We start from the raw sequence: 15,273 nt of genomic DNA on the forward strand, positions 1-15,273 counted from the left end.
GACCGCGACGGTCTAAGAGCGTTTTATGCTTTGTTATTTTAACTAAATATATAAATTATTGGTATTGTACGTATGCAATTGCCAACATGCATACTGCACACATAATAAATATAATAAAATATCGTTATACGATATTACCATGGCGCGGTGGAGCCTACAAAAGTATATAGTTATAGTTGTATTATATAGTTACCGCGTAGCGTGGCCGTGGTGTTTCGGATTGATCAATCTTCACAAACTATGAAGATAATCCATAATATTAAATATATTTGATAGCAAAACACTATGTAATGCAACAATGAAAAAAAAAATAATTTTTCAATTATTGAAGTGTAGCACAGCATATACGCTATGTCACTGCTTCACAAGATCCTTGTAGAAATGTCTTTCGACATCGATAATATAAAACCTAAGTAACTCGTATCAACAACCTCGTAGAACTAATGAGGTAATATTGGTAATAACTAATAACTATATAGAAGCCAATTTGAACTCTAGAATTTATTAAAAATTACACGCCTCGTATAATTTAATTATCAATTCTTTTTACGAAATAATAAACAATAAGTTCAAAAACTACTATGAAATCTATACCGACATTTCCAAAGTAATAATGATAAAAGTAATAGTGTGTTATATTTCAAGTTAAGATTAATATTTTTTGTTTATCACGACAAAATACCGAAAATCATTTGAGGATAAATCAATATTATACGTGTAAATATCCGATTTTATCAAAATTTTAAGTTCAAATATTTATAAAAAAAAAATAGTATAAATATAATATAATATACCTACAGTACATATTTTTGGTAAAAAAATGGTATCTAAAGTTATTTAGTTTTGAATTATAATAAAAAATAAGATTTTGTAAAACATTAATGGCGTGTAAATATATCAGTTTTCCTTGACATTTTTTTGGTTTTCTACGATTGTTAAAAAAAAATACTGGGAAATTTTGAACTGTTGATCTCCTAAAGTAGCAATTATATCCACTTTGCTACCAAAAACAAATCTTGAAGCTGATGAGCATTATTTTTTACTATAAAAAAACACATACATCATTGTTGAACCAATACATTTGCCGAAATCTAAAATTAGATTTATTTTATATCCACTTCACTAGTTCTATTGTATATTTACGTCACTTTTTTTAAATATTGCTGATTTTGTATTATTTATTATTTATGAAGTATGAAATGTAACAGTATGTGTACAGTATATAATATTTATAAGCTTTATAGGCCATACCATTTAAAGTAGGTATCATTTTATATTTTACTGTAAAGTTGAGCAAGTAAAACCAATTGAAGTCTTATTATAACACAATAATACATAAAATAAAATAAATCATTGATAATTACCTAAAATGAACTATGTTAATCTATACAATGCTTTCTACTTCAGCGTATGGTTTGGCCGTGCTGGTGTAAACCATATCCTGCATCGGGATGGACTTGCGGTTTGGATAGTGTACGAACGATTCACATATCTTTTGCTGATTGCTATTCTGCGTTCGCGGTGTCGGTGTGAATAACCGGACATTGTTTTTATCATTCAAACGACCTTCCAACTGAAAAAAGAAATTGTTGTATAGAATTTTGTTTTGTTAATCAAAATTAAAAATTATAATCAGCAAATAACCGTAAATTATACTTATAATTTATTTCAATGTCTTATACTGCTATTACGATGTATAATTGCTCTAAATGTCCCATAATAAACTAATATTCTTTTTATCAATAATTAATGAATAAATTATAATGCGAGAACTTATCAGTTTATAGAAAAAATGAAATGTATAGTATGCTAATTATTTGTTTATTAAATTTAGTACCCATATATTATTATGAAGGCATTAGTCATTACTTGAACAATAATGTGACGAATAAAGGACTATAAAAAACTCAAGGACTGTTTTATTTCTAGTTTATATTCTAATATTTGATCGAATTTGATTTGTTCAACTAGCTCAATATTATATCATACTATAAGTTAATATGCTATGATATTGAGTTAGTATATATTTCGTTTTTATATCCTTATTTTAGTTGTAATTTTAATGGATGGAACTTAATAGTTAGTATGTGCATTAAAATAAATTAGGTAGGTACCATATCAATATGAAATTTAATTAAATTAAATCATTCATTTTACTTAATTAATACTGTCATTGTCTGTCAATATCGTATATTTAAATACAACGCTTATTTCTAAAATCTAATGTGAACTAGTATACCAATTCTATATTTTAGAACAAATGCCTCGTAGTTACATTACGATTTGATGATATTTAAAACTTATAAATATCTAAATACCTATTTAAAACTAAAAATTATTATGAAAAGTGTATTTTTTTGTAACTTTTATGTTGATAAAATACAGTATTAAAAAGTCTTACTTTTTTTTTTATAAATTAATGAAGGAGATTTTAGAAAACTCACATTATAAATTATTCAACAAAATTGATAAATATGTTTTTAAGAAATAATAATAACACCTAATAATTTATCTCTTTTAAAAGCACAGTTGTTAATAATATGTTAGATATATATTTCTGATTTTATAATTAATTATTATTTAGTTAAAATGATAAAAAATAGCATTATTATTAGATGCAAAAAAAAAATTAAAAAATAGGTAACTAGTTTAGTTGTAAAGTATATTTTGAGCGTATCTTCGAACTCATTAGTCATTACTCATTAGTAAGTACCTATACATTACTGTAATAGATGTCAGCAAAGATGGTGAGCTAGATTTTACTTCTAATAATGTTTTCTAATATATTTATATTAATATAGGTAATTAATTTTTCTATAAGTATTACGTTAAGTTGGATTAATTAATTAAAAAAAAAGTCATCGCATATAATATAATATATTATATTATTATTATAAATATATAAGTTAATATCTAAGTATTGTCAAACGTTATAAATAGCTTAAAATTAACCTTAAAGTTTTTTCAGTTATATTAAATAGTTGTATCCCATTTTATCACTGCAAATTTATTCCTACAACGCCGATTAGTAATTATTTAATGGTCGTATGTAATTTGTGCAAAAAAAACAACAATATATATAGAAATATATTATGTAATTTGCACCGCATATTACTAAATAAAATGTATTTTATAATCTACGTCATCTTGTACCCACAAAAATTGTAATTTGTACCACATTAAAATAAATAAAAATACAATATACTTTATATAGGTATATTAAATAAGTGAAATTTCGGTTATTAATAAAATACATAAAAATCAGTATTATTATAATTATTCATTTTTCGATAAAATATTTTTTATATTATTCATGATTTATGTGTCTAAAACAAATAAATTGTGTAAAATATGTGTTTGAAATAAAATAAAACTTATGATATCTAGCTTACTCGCCTTTTTTTTTGTACTTGTAAACTTGTAACTTAAAGACGGAACTAAGATTTTTCTAACAATTTTCTTTTGTCTATAGTCCTTATATATGTATTTGTTAAAAATTTTCCAACCGATTTTTATTTAAAGTAGAATTCCGTTTTTGAGGTGTATACTTTTGATTTTAATCAAAGTTTCTGTTTGAAATCCTTTCAGTACGTCCAAAAAGTGGTAAATAGTAGGATGTGGGCGATAGAGCTAGGAATTGAAGCGTAAATGATAAGATTCGCAAGCATTTGTAGTAAGAGCTATAGTGATGCAATATTTGCAGGCCAAATTATTGGTGGAAATTTAGCCTCTTTACTGATATATTATGTGTAAATTAAATATTCCGAAAGTGTTGCACAGATTACATATTCTATTTCGTTTTCTATCGTGGCACTAATTACCAAACTTAATTTTTAAATATGGCACAAAATAAATCTTATAATATTTTTTATATTTAGCGCAAATTACATACGCACAATTGTACCTATTGGTGGTGAAAATTCCAAGTAAAACAATTGGTATAAAATACCAGCTCCCTATTTATTAATGAATTAAAATAATTTTCAAAAATTGAATAAACTTACATGCACAGTGAAAAAGGGAGTGCCTTGTTTAATAATTTTAATCATTATTATTTTAGAAAAAATAAAATATATTAAAAATTCGTGACGTCATGAAATTTCTAATTAATAGTAAAAATGAGTCTACTTTATATTTATTTATAGTACATTTGGATAAGTTTTGTAATAAAATCCATAGTTCTCGTCCAGTTAAGAACAACAAGTAAAAATAATTTTTAAGAAATATATTAAGCTTGAACAGAGAATTTGTAGTCAGAAAGTAACAAGTGATCATCCACAACTAGAATGGGTCGTTTATTTAGACAATATTAGTTACTTACTTAATTAAACACAACGAATAATATTATGAATATTATATTACTGATAGAACTTACAAAATTGAGTTACCAGATAGTTAACTATTATTTTTATATTATTATTATTCAGTAGGTAATCGATTATTGATGTGTGTACAACATAGATATGACATAATATTGTGATGTACCTGTAACTACCAATATTATCTATATCATAGAATAAAGTAATGTAATTATTTGTATTTATAATGATAATAAATTATATTATTGATATTTGTATTATAATTATTATATTGTATAATATGAAATACAGACGTCGTCAATATTGACAATAGAATAAGTACTTACTCATTTAACACTGCTAATTAATTGTTTATAACAATTTGAATTAATCAGGTTTATTATACATTATAATGTAATAATTATACGATAATTACGTAAGGTATACAATATGCTATTGCATTTTATTGAATGAAAACTATTTTGTATAATTTAATAATATAATTTCTTATAAACTTAATACTAATTATTATTAATACTTAAAAAAAAGTGTCAGCGAAAAAATAAATTAAACAAAATTAAACTGTGGCTTAATGGGTATTGACCAACAAAATAGTTAAAATGGTTTTTTACATTTGAAAATAACTTATTAACTTGAACATCAAATACTTGTAAAAAAAAAAAAATGGTATTGATGTATTTTATGAATCATCATAACTTATACTAATATTCTAGCCTATTTATAATTAAATTTATGATAAATCTTGTATTTCACTTTTCAATTTTAAGATTGAAACCTTTTAATATAATATATAGCCATAAAGGTTTTAAGATTGAAAATAATATATCAATTCTTGTGATTTTGACAAATAATTAATTATAAAGCTTATACAGTTGTATTTCATTCATTAATGAAGTGAGTATGTATTTTCGATATTTTTAACAACTGTAACACGATGAAGAAATGTATATTAAATTCTGAGCGTAATGATTTCACAGTGATAAGTTGTTTTTTTTATATGTGTAGCTAATGACAATCTTTATTGCAATAAAAATATTTTGAATTTCAAAATGGGTATTTGAGAGTTGGTTGGATTTTTGGAATCAAATGTTGACAAAATTCGTTTAAATCACGACATTTTAAAATAATTTTGTTGTTAAAAGTTTATACATTTATTACTTCAATACTTATGGTTCGAAAATGTAATACAATGTCTCTTATAAGTTTTACTAATAGACTAAAGTATTACTAACTATACTATGCTATGGTTTTAGAAATCTTTTTACAAGTATTTGAAGTTAAACTTTTGATTTATTGTTGTTTTAATTATTCAAACCTAAAGTAATGATTTTTCCTCAAACGATTTTTACTTATTTTGTTGACTTGGTTTTAAAAAAAATATCACTTGTAAAAGCTTAAATTTAAAATGTTCAATCAGTGCGTAAATTATCATTTTCTATACATTATGAGATTTTTAAAATTAGTCTTTAACCTATTTTCACCATTCTACAGTATTCTGATATTGAGTATTTACTTATACCTAATTTAATATAAAAATGTTATAATAATATGACGTGATTAATTCAACATATCAAACTTAAAATCTACCGTATTTCTAATAAAAAATAAATTACAAGTAAACATAATAAAATACCTGTTTTAATAATTTCTTAAAACTATATTCTGACACAATGAAATTTAAAATGTGTGATAATATATATTTATATAGGTCATTTATACCATATTTTTATATTTTATATCTTGAAATATAATCTATTAAAAATAATACTAACCTGCGATGCTCGTGAAGTATTAATATTTTGTATAGTTAGTACAGAATACGACGATTCTGAATTAATTTCTTTGTATTGTCCATTTTTCAAATTTTCATGAATTTTGATTTTGACTTTTGATCCTGTTTGCATTCCTCTTTCATCGTCTAAAAACAACAACAATGTGAATATTAATCATTAATATAGCTAATAATTATAAACGTTTTAAATATGTTAGTAATACTACTAATATTAAACTTATTAAACGAACATTTTTATTTTTAAATTGTTTGTAGTTTTTAAAATATTTATATGTACACCAGTATGATAATAACCATTAAAGTTATTGTTTAAGCGTTGTTTAAAATAATAAATAAATTATTAATCCTTTTCCACACAATTGGACATTCTGTATACACAATCGACGAAAGTATTATAATTAGAGTTTTGAAGTGAAAGCCTTATAGGGTTAGTATAATTTTCTATATTAATATGATGTCGATATCTAGCAGAAACTGTGGCCGGAACTTCATTCTATACAATGATGAGTTAAAAATTAAAAATGTATATTTTTCAGTTTTAGAAAAAATTAACGTTTTTCTTTTATTACCTAAAACCTGTGTATATTTGTAAATTATACTTAATTTAACGTAGTCATTTTATTGTTTTAAAGATTTATGTTAAATAATAAACACTTAACATAATGAAACTTTTGAATAGTACCATATTTTTGTTATACACCTCAACCACGTATAACTATTTTTATTAAATCACTAAACCAGTTTTCAACCGAATTTATAAAACTATTTTTAATAAAACAATAATATTTAGATAATATAATATTATATAACCAAGGGATTAATAAGCTGTTTTTTTTTTAATTTTCACAACGTTTTTTTGTATATTTGTTCTATTGCATACCTATTTAAAATTTTATTTGTATATTTTATTAATTACCATTTCATAACATTCGATCTCTGATTATAATACTTATACCGAAGCTTAAAATGTTTTTTTTTTCACAATACCTACTAATAATAAATAATAATAAGCAGTTGAATTAGTTAAATAAATTATTATAGAATATACAATATAAATATTTAAATTACACTCATCCGGTTTTTTCTCAATTGTAGTTGTTTAAACCTTTAAAAATAAAGTTTTATTCGAAAAAAATACTTTTATACTCCTATAATTGAAACTACAATAAATCTATTCATTTCGAAACAATTTATAAAACTTTTGTAATAATTATTTATTAGATATGAAATTAATCATAATTTTAAAATATGAAGTAAGAGTTAAATATTTTTGAAAATACAGAATTTTTAATTTACATTAACTAGCTCAATATTGTGTTCTACATAATCCTTTTTATAATATTAATGAACTGTTGGTATCTATATGATAATAGTAGGAGTAAAAATAATTTTATTACAATACTAGGCATTTGAGAAACAAATTAATTCTTTGTTCTACTCAATATCAATAGGTACATATTATTATTAATTAATAATTATACGAAAAACCAAATTGTTATATTATTTGTTTTATTGATATAACTATTATTACGATTGTATTGTAAACGGTGCACTATATTATCAAGTTGATTTAGATTTACTAGTAAATGTTGAATACTATTTAAATGAACGAAAAATAATAATCGGTTGCAGAAATATCAAATGATGCGAACGAATGTAATACCAAATGTCAACAACAATTTTGCAATTAAAAAGTACACGGATCACGTTGGTAAGTACTCGATATTAAATCATTAATACGGATTTCAAAAACAGTTTGAGTTTTTGTTAATGATGATCGATTTTAAAAATTTCAAAAGTATAATAAAATATTCAGGTGATTTTAACACGAGCGGTTTATGTGGTTTTATTTTTCAATTTGCCAGTGTCGCAGCGGTGTATTTTTTTAAAGATGATATTATAAAATTCGTAACATATAGATAACACTATAGTAATACACTAACTGTTTTTTTAAGATATAAAATATAAATGCATTTAAATGCGTTGTTTAAAATACATAACTACATTTATATTAATGTAAATATTTGGATCTTGTCTTAATAATATATGAAATATGTATATTAGAATGTTTACTGAATAATATTAAATAGTGTTTATTAATTAATTTTTTTAGAATTATCTATTAATATAGAAATTGAAATGTTTAAAAAATGATCTTCAGCTCTGAAATTGAATATTTTATTGTTATAATATCTAAAATTATTATTGTTATGACCTAAAATTCAACACATGATTAACCATATCACATAAACCATGATTCACAATATTTTATAATAATTTAAAATTGAATGACGAAATTAAAAAAAAAAATGTCATTAAAATTAGTTAATAGATTTTTAGGTATAAATAGTATATATTTTATACAAGATTAATAATTTTAGTATAGATAAAATGAATAATAAATTTATAATATCTTCGATATTAAATATTCATGATATACAGCTGATATTTTTTAATAGTTTTATAATACGTGTCTAGAACTTTAAATGCCAATTATTTGTCAATAATAATAATTATTATTTTTGGTTTATAGTGGATTGAGTTAGTATAGAAATAGTTTGCATAGTAAGTTATTTGAAAAATAATACATACTACATACATTTATACATTTTATTATGAAAAATAGTAAATACTGGAAAATAATTTTTAAGGTTATTTTTTTAGCGGAATATTAGTTATTTGATTTTATGCACACGATTAGGTGTATTTACTTTTTTAGCAGTTGTTCGGAAATTATTATTTAAAATAATTGTAACGAACTGTTACTGTTTTTTTGGAAAAACTTTGTATCACTATACTAACCAATATGATTTGGAGTTTATCTTATTAACCCATTTTAACTTCCTGCTATGTTTTTAAAAATTCCCATGAAAATATTATAGTATATACTCGTAGTAGGAATGGCGTAACCAAAACCCTGAATATATCTAATCGATACGGAACTGTTGCGGTAGGGCCTTTTATAATCAAATTTCATTATTAAATTCCCATACTAAATGCGTTATAACTTTTCGTTGTGGTATTTTATTCACAATATAAAAGAGGAACAAATTAAGTACTACATCAGTCGAACAACATACTTTGTTCAATAACAACTATCGTCGAAGTTTTACAGAGACAATCATGTAAGTAAATATTATTTTTAACTAGTTATTAAAATTAACTTGCTAGTTTTATTTTTAAATCATACTATATGTATTATTTGAAAAGCAAAAACATTAAACTAACTAAAATATTTAATTAATATAATATAGTACTTGAATTATAATTTATTTTTAATTTTTTAATTTATTATTAAAAAAACAAACCTTCAGTTTAAAATATAAAATAAATCATAATAGTATATAGACATTTTTAAATATTTTTTGAGAAATTAATTATTCAAGTATGAGGTGTCAAATACTAATAAACAATTTTTATTATTTCAATAAAATTACGCAATTAGACAAATTAAATATAAAATAAAAATTACTTTCGTTTATTATTTATTTATTATATAAGTTTCATTAAATTATTTGTAAATAAACATTTCAAGATAATTACAATATATCTATCATTCATCATATGTATATATTATATACTATGTAATATTACTGCGTTAAGATTATGAAGTAATATCAGGTTACAAATTATATTTGTTGTACGTACTTTGTATATTTTTTTCTATTCATTTTCTATTTATTAAAAAAAAATATTTTTATATTTATCTAAATGTTTATAAATCACATAAAAATATATATGAAACACAAATTTAATTTTCTGTTGTTATTCCATAAGGTTTTTAATCCAATAGATTTTTGAGTGGCGAATATATTCAAAAAGATTGCTTTACTCATTTAGATTGGTTATTAAAAATTTATATATTTCCGTATTTTTTAAAAATCAATGATCTAATTTATGTGTGTTTAGAAAAGCAAATAATCATGACAGACAAAAACAACATTTTGTACTTGTTCGATCGTCCCAGTGAACCCATATTCATCGGAAAAGGCGATGATAATGTATCTTTTGATGTGCCAGCTGAATACTTGGTGAGTTGAATTAGTATTTTATACAGATTTTAATGCGACCCTTAAGTTTAAAAAAAATATTAAAGCAATAATTAGATATAATATTTGTATGTAGATTGTCTACGAGTAATATATTTTATCGTTTGTTGTTGTGATTTACGATTATTTAACAAACTGTAAGCAGATACTATTTTAGGCCCTGTGAATATGTGTGTTAAAATTGAATTAATAATAATTACGATTTATGACAATGAATGAATTGTATAAAATGTAAATTTTTAAAAATGTTAAGTCATTATAAAATCATTTTTGGTTGTTTTGTGATAACTTTTTTTATGTTTATAAGTTTTTTTTTGTGTGTGCATTTTTTTTTAAAGATTTTTAGGTTATAAAGTTTCAGGCCCTAATAATAATATAATTTAACGGTGAAAATTATGTTTCTAATAATAATTTGTCAAACAGTTCGTTACATATTTTTTTTTATGTGTTTAGACTGATCGATACAAGCCATTGGCATCCGACATTCAAAATCGTTTTTCTGGTGGAAAAACTATCTCAATTGCTAAGTTGGACCGTATCCCCGACCTGTCATTTCCACTACAACTTCCCAGAGATGCGTCATTTTCTCTTTTTATTCCGTTCCACTCTAAAATGGCTTCAAAATTGATTGAAATTTTTATGGGTTGGTATATTATAATTATTGTCAGTACTTTCAATATTTAAGTAACTACTAAACTAATCGTTTTTGAATATTTTTTATGTATAATACGGTTAACAATATATACATAATATATATATTACATTTTACAGATACCAAATCTTTCGAAGAATTACTATCATTAGCCGTGTACTGTCGCGATCGAATGAATCCGTACATGTTTATTTATGCATTATCTGTAGTCGTGACACATAGACCCGACACCCGTAATTTGGAGCTGCCATCGCACGCAGAAATGTTTCCAAGTTTATACATGGATTCGACAGTTTTTAGCCGTGCCAGAGAAGAATCGGCAGTGGTTCAAACAGGTTCGAGGGTGAGTAAATCTATACATTTTCAGTCCACCGAATTGCTGTTTACATTAATAACTAAGATAATAATATACCTATATAATTCCAATTTAAACAAATATTATTATTGCATTAGACCCCAATTGAAATACCACACGATTATTCTGCCAACGATCTGGACTTCGAGCACAGAATCAGCTACTTCCGCGAAGACATCGGTATTAATCTTCACCATTGGCATTGGCATTTGGTTTATCCATTCGATGGACCGATGAGTATTGTAAATAAAGACAGACGCGGTGAACTATTTTATTACATGCACCAACAGATTATAGCCAGGTGAATTACTTTAATATTATGCATTTTATTTTATCGTTAAATGATGTGATGCGCGGAATTGCGTGAATTGTCACTAATTACCAATGTGTTTAAATGGTATATTAACTCGTATAGGTACAATATGGAACGACTGAGCAATGATATGAATAGAGTGGTTCGCCTGACAAATTGGCGTGACCCGATCACGGAGGGTTATTTCCCGAAATTAGACAACATTTTGGCCAACCGTGTATGGCCACCGAGACCAGTCAACGCCAGATTCTCTGTAACGATTAAACATTTTAATTCGATTCACATTATTCTCATAATTACGAGTATTTACATTTGTGTTGTGTTTTACAGAATATTAACAGAGAAGTAGAACAGATATCGTTTGACATCGAAGATCTTGAACGCTGGAGAGACCGTATATTCAACGCTATACATTCTGGATTTATTATTAATGTATGTATAATGCTATGTGCACTCTTATAAACTGATTATTTGTTATCGTTTATAGTAATATACCGTATGGTATAAATCGTAAATAATTACGGACAGTTATTAAAATCAAATCTATATACTTAGTATGATAATATGTTCTGTGATTAAGCTGTTTAGGCGGTAATCAAAAATTAACCATAAACCGAATATTGTTATTTTATTTATTTAGACGGCTGGTCAACAAGTTCGTTTAACTGAAGCTGACGGAATTAACATTTTGGGAAATCTCATTGAAGCTAGCATATTAAGTTTAAATCCAAATTTGTACGGTTCTCTTCACAACAATGGTCACAACGCAATCTCATTTATCCACGATCCTGATAACAGGTTTTTGGTAAATATATATATTTTTTCTATTTATGTTATATGTAATATAATATGTAATGATATGTAACAATCGACTTCGTGTATTTTAAGGAAAACTACGGAGTTATGGGCGACTCTGCTACTGCCATGCGTGATCCTGTATTTTACCGTTGGCATGCATATATTGACGATATATTCCAAGAATTTAAAGCTACAATACCAAGTTACAGTACTCAAAGCGTACGAGAGTAGTAATTTTTTTTAAATAATTGTTTGTTTAAATAAATCGTTATATTTTTAGTTGGGTTTCGAAAATGTAAGAGTACAAAGCATAGAAGTATCGGCCACTGGAATACCACGCAATGAGTTTTCGACGTTCTGGCAACAAAGTGATGTTGACTTGTCTAGGGGTTTGGACTTTTTGCCACGTGGTTCTGTATTTGCTCGGTTTACTCATTTACAACACGCACCATTCAATTACAAAATTACCGTAAGCAGATTTTATGTATTTTATTAGACAACATAATAAACCTACCTAAATGTTTTTAAATGAAAATGATAGTGTAGAAATTAAATGTAAAATTAAGTAGATTCACACGAATAGAAAAATTGATTTTTTTAGTTTAGTTTAACAATTTAGATAGGTAGTAAATTAGAATTGTAACTAGTTATTGTTTCATTATAAAATAATTTGATTAAAATATATTAAATTTTTATTAGGTTGAAAATAATGGAAATCAGCGAGTTGGAACAGTTCGCATCTTTATTGCTCCTAGATTTGATGAACGAGGTTTACCATTATTATTTAGGGAACAGAGAAAACTTTTTGTGGAGCTTGATAAATTTTCCGTAACACGTGAGTATTTTTTTTATTAAGATTTACTGTTAAAAAAGTTATGAAAATATTTTATTTTTTTGTTGCGTCCTGAGTTAATTTTTCAATAACACAATTTGTAATGTTGTAATACTAATGATATATTAATGTTTAAACAAAAACACCCTCTGAAATTGGTAATTAATAATTAATATTTTTAAAATAATAATTATTGGTAGGTTCATAGATAAATCAATAGTTTTGATTGTATACCTACCTCTATACCTATTAATTTTTTTTCAAATCGGACGTTGTAATTGTTCAATTTTAATTTCTCATTGTTAACATTATATAGTATTATATAACACTATATATAATTTTATTTATACAGTTAAGAGAGGAAAAAATGATATCACTCGACGATCTATTGAATCATCAGTGACTATTCCACACGAAGTAACTTATCGAAACTTAGATAGAAACAGACCATCCGCGGGCAATACAGAAGCATCAGCCGCTTTTAATTTCTGTGGTTGTGGGTGGCCACAAAACATGTTGATACCCAAAGGGTCATTTGAAGGATACCAGTGTCAATTGTTTGTCATGATATCTAACGGCGCTAACGATCAGGTAATAAAAAACAAACGTTTAAATCTTATGAAATATAAAAACACTATGTATATTGTCTATCTATCACCAATCGATGAAAAAACGTGCATCAATCGTTGACAAATGTCTAACACAAGACATATTGTTTTTTTAATTATCTTAACATAGTCCCGACAATAATTTACTAGGTGGTTAATTCAAACGTCAGATGTGTATGTTAATGAATTAACGAATATTAATTATTATCGACCGAAACAGGTGGAGAGCGCACAAGACAGTCAAACGTGTGACAATGCTTCCAGCTATTGCGGTATTCGCAACTCGCGTTATCCAGATGCTAGATCAATGGGCTATCCGTTTGATCGTACACCTAGAGACGGAGTTGTCACTCTTCAACAGTTTTTGACACCGAACATGGCTGTACAGGATGTGCGTATACGTTTTGCGAATCGCACAGTGGCCCCATTACAAAACAGAATAGGAAGTCAACAGGCTCAACCTCCAAAAACTCAACCATCAAAACCGGCATCAGGTGCCAATTGGAACTAAAGAATGACATTCGGAGAACGCGATATTTGTAAGCTTAACTTACTATATTAATGTATAAATAAATTAGAATATTCTCATCTAAGACAATAGAATTTTTAAAAATAAATTTGATTGATTTAAATTGTTAATATTTTAAGTATGATGACAACGTTTTTTTTTATATTTATATAGGTCTCGAATTACATTGGGAAAATACGATTCAAGGTTATTCAATATTTTAAGTTAATATTATTATTTATATATTTATCACATTTTAACATTATATTGCTTTATGAAAAATTATAAAATTAAATATCTTTTGCTTTATATTATATAATTTAAACTATATTATTATAGAAAAATATTGATTATAAATGGCATAATAAACACATAAAATATACTTATTAACATAAAATTCTGTGCATTTTTATTTATATAAATTGATTTGTATAATATTATGCCCCTATCCTTTCCATTAATTAGAAAATGTAATAATTAATGAAGCTTTTTAGTTGAATCATTTAATTGTTGTTTAGTAAGAGTATAATTAAAGAAATATTATTTTCAAATTAATTGACTATTATTCTAAGTAAAGATTATGCCTTAAGCACGTCGAGATTATATTGTTCGTCATATAAGTTATTTTTATATTAATTTAAAAATATTGATAAGACATGCACACAGTTTATTTGATAAGTTTTTAAAGATTAAATTATCTGACTAATTAATTTAGAATCGATTTTCTTCTGTACATTAATTTCTAAGTTCTAAGTTTAACCAAGTCCCATTTCCTAATTAGATACCACTAATTGCAGAAACTTATTAATATTCTTCGTGCTCATAGTTACATATTATACAATAATTGTTTTAATACAATTATATCGCTTCTAAATAGTGTTACCTTTTATTATTATAACTTAAAAAAACTATTATTTACTTTTTTTTTGAGACTGTTGTATTTTTATATTTTATTTTTACCAAAAAATTATTTGACGATTTATTATTTAAACTGCACAAGTTATTAAAATTATAAGATAAGACTTGCTTATATTCAAAAAAATATAA

The 15,273-nt window shown here is 24.7% G+C and overlaps 2 protein-coding genes across 3 annotated transcripts in view; one reads left to right on the forward strand and one right to left on the reverse strand.

Annotated features, from left to right (window-relative positions):
* Positions 1–15,273, reverse strand: part of LOC132923869 (hemicentin-1-like) — a 242,964-nt gene that overhangs the window by 8,886 nt on the left and 218,805 nt on the right. For both annotated transcript variants that reach the window (XM_060987849.1, XM_060987850.1), the window contains exons 14-15: positions 6,092–6,237; positions 1,365–1,573 (exon numbers count right to left, since the gene is read on the reverse strand). In XM_060987849.1, the coding sequence (XP_060843832.1) occupies positions 1,385–1,573; positions 6,092–6,237 (335 nt within the window). In that variant the 3' untranslated portion in view covers positions 1,365–1,384. The remainder of the gene's footprint in view (positions 1–1,364; positions 1,574–6,091; positions 6,238–15,273) is intronic.
* LOC132923870 (phenoloxidase 1-like) lies at positions 9,117–14,623 on the forward strand. Its single transcript, XM_060987851.1, has 14 exons — positions 9,117–9,236; positions 10,021–10,142; positions 10,614–10,803; positions 10,932–11,155; positions 11,266–11,468; positions 11,583–11,733; positions 11,811–11,912; positions 12,121–12,285; positions 12,369–12,497; positions 12,559–12,747; positions 12,978–13,113; positions 13,463–13,701; positions 13,939–14,257; positions 14,401–14,623. Exons 2-13 carry the CDS (start codon positions 10,035–10,037, stop codon positions 14,227–14,229), a joined length of 2,127 nt encoding a protein of 708 aa, XP_060843834.1. The 5' UTR covers positions 9,117–9,236; positions 10,021–10,034; the 3' UTR covers positions 14,230–14,257; positions 14,401–14,623.

Source organism: Rhopalosiphum padi, chromosome 3 (assembly GCF_020882245.1).
Source record: "Rhopalosiphum padi isolate XX-2018 chromosome 3, ASM2088224v1, whole genome shotgun sequence".
In the NCBI taxonomy this organism is placed as follows: Eukaryota; Metazoa; Arthropoda; class Insecta; order Hemiptera; family Aphididae; genus Rhopalosiphum; species Rhopalosiphum padi.

Coding starts and splice junctions, on each gene's coding strand:
- LOC132923870 (XM_060987851.1), top strand. CDS start 10,035: ATGACAGACAAAAACAACATTTTGTACTTGTTCGATCGTCCCAGTGAA. Junction 12,286..12,368: donor ATCCTGATAACAGGTTTTTG/GTAAATATATAT, acceptor GTGTATTTTAAG/GAAAACTACGGAGTTATGGG. Junction 12,498..12,558: donor CAAGTTACAGTACTCAAAGC/GTACGAGAGTAG, acceptor TTATATTTTTAG/TTGGGTTTCGAAAATGTAAG.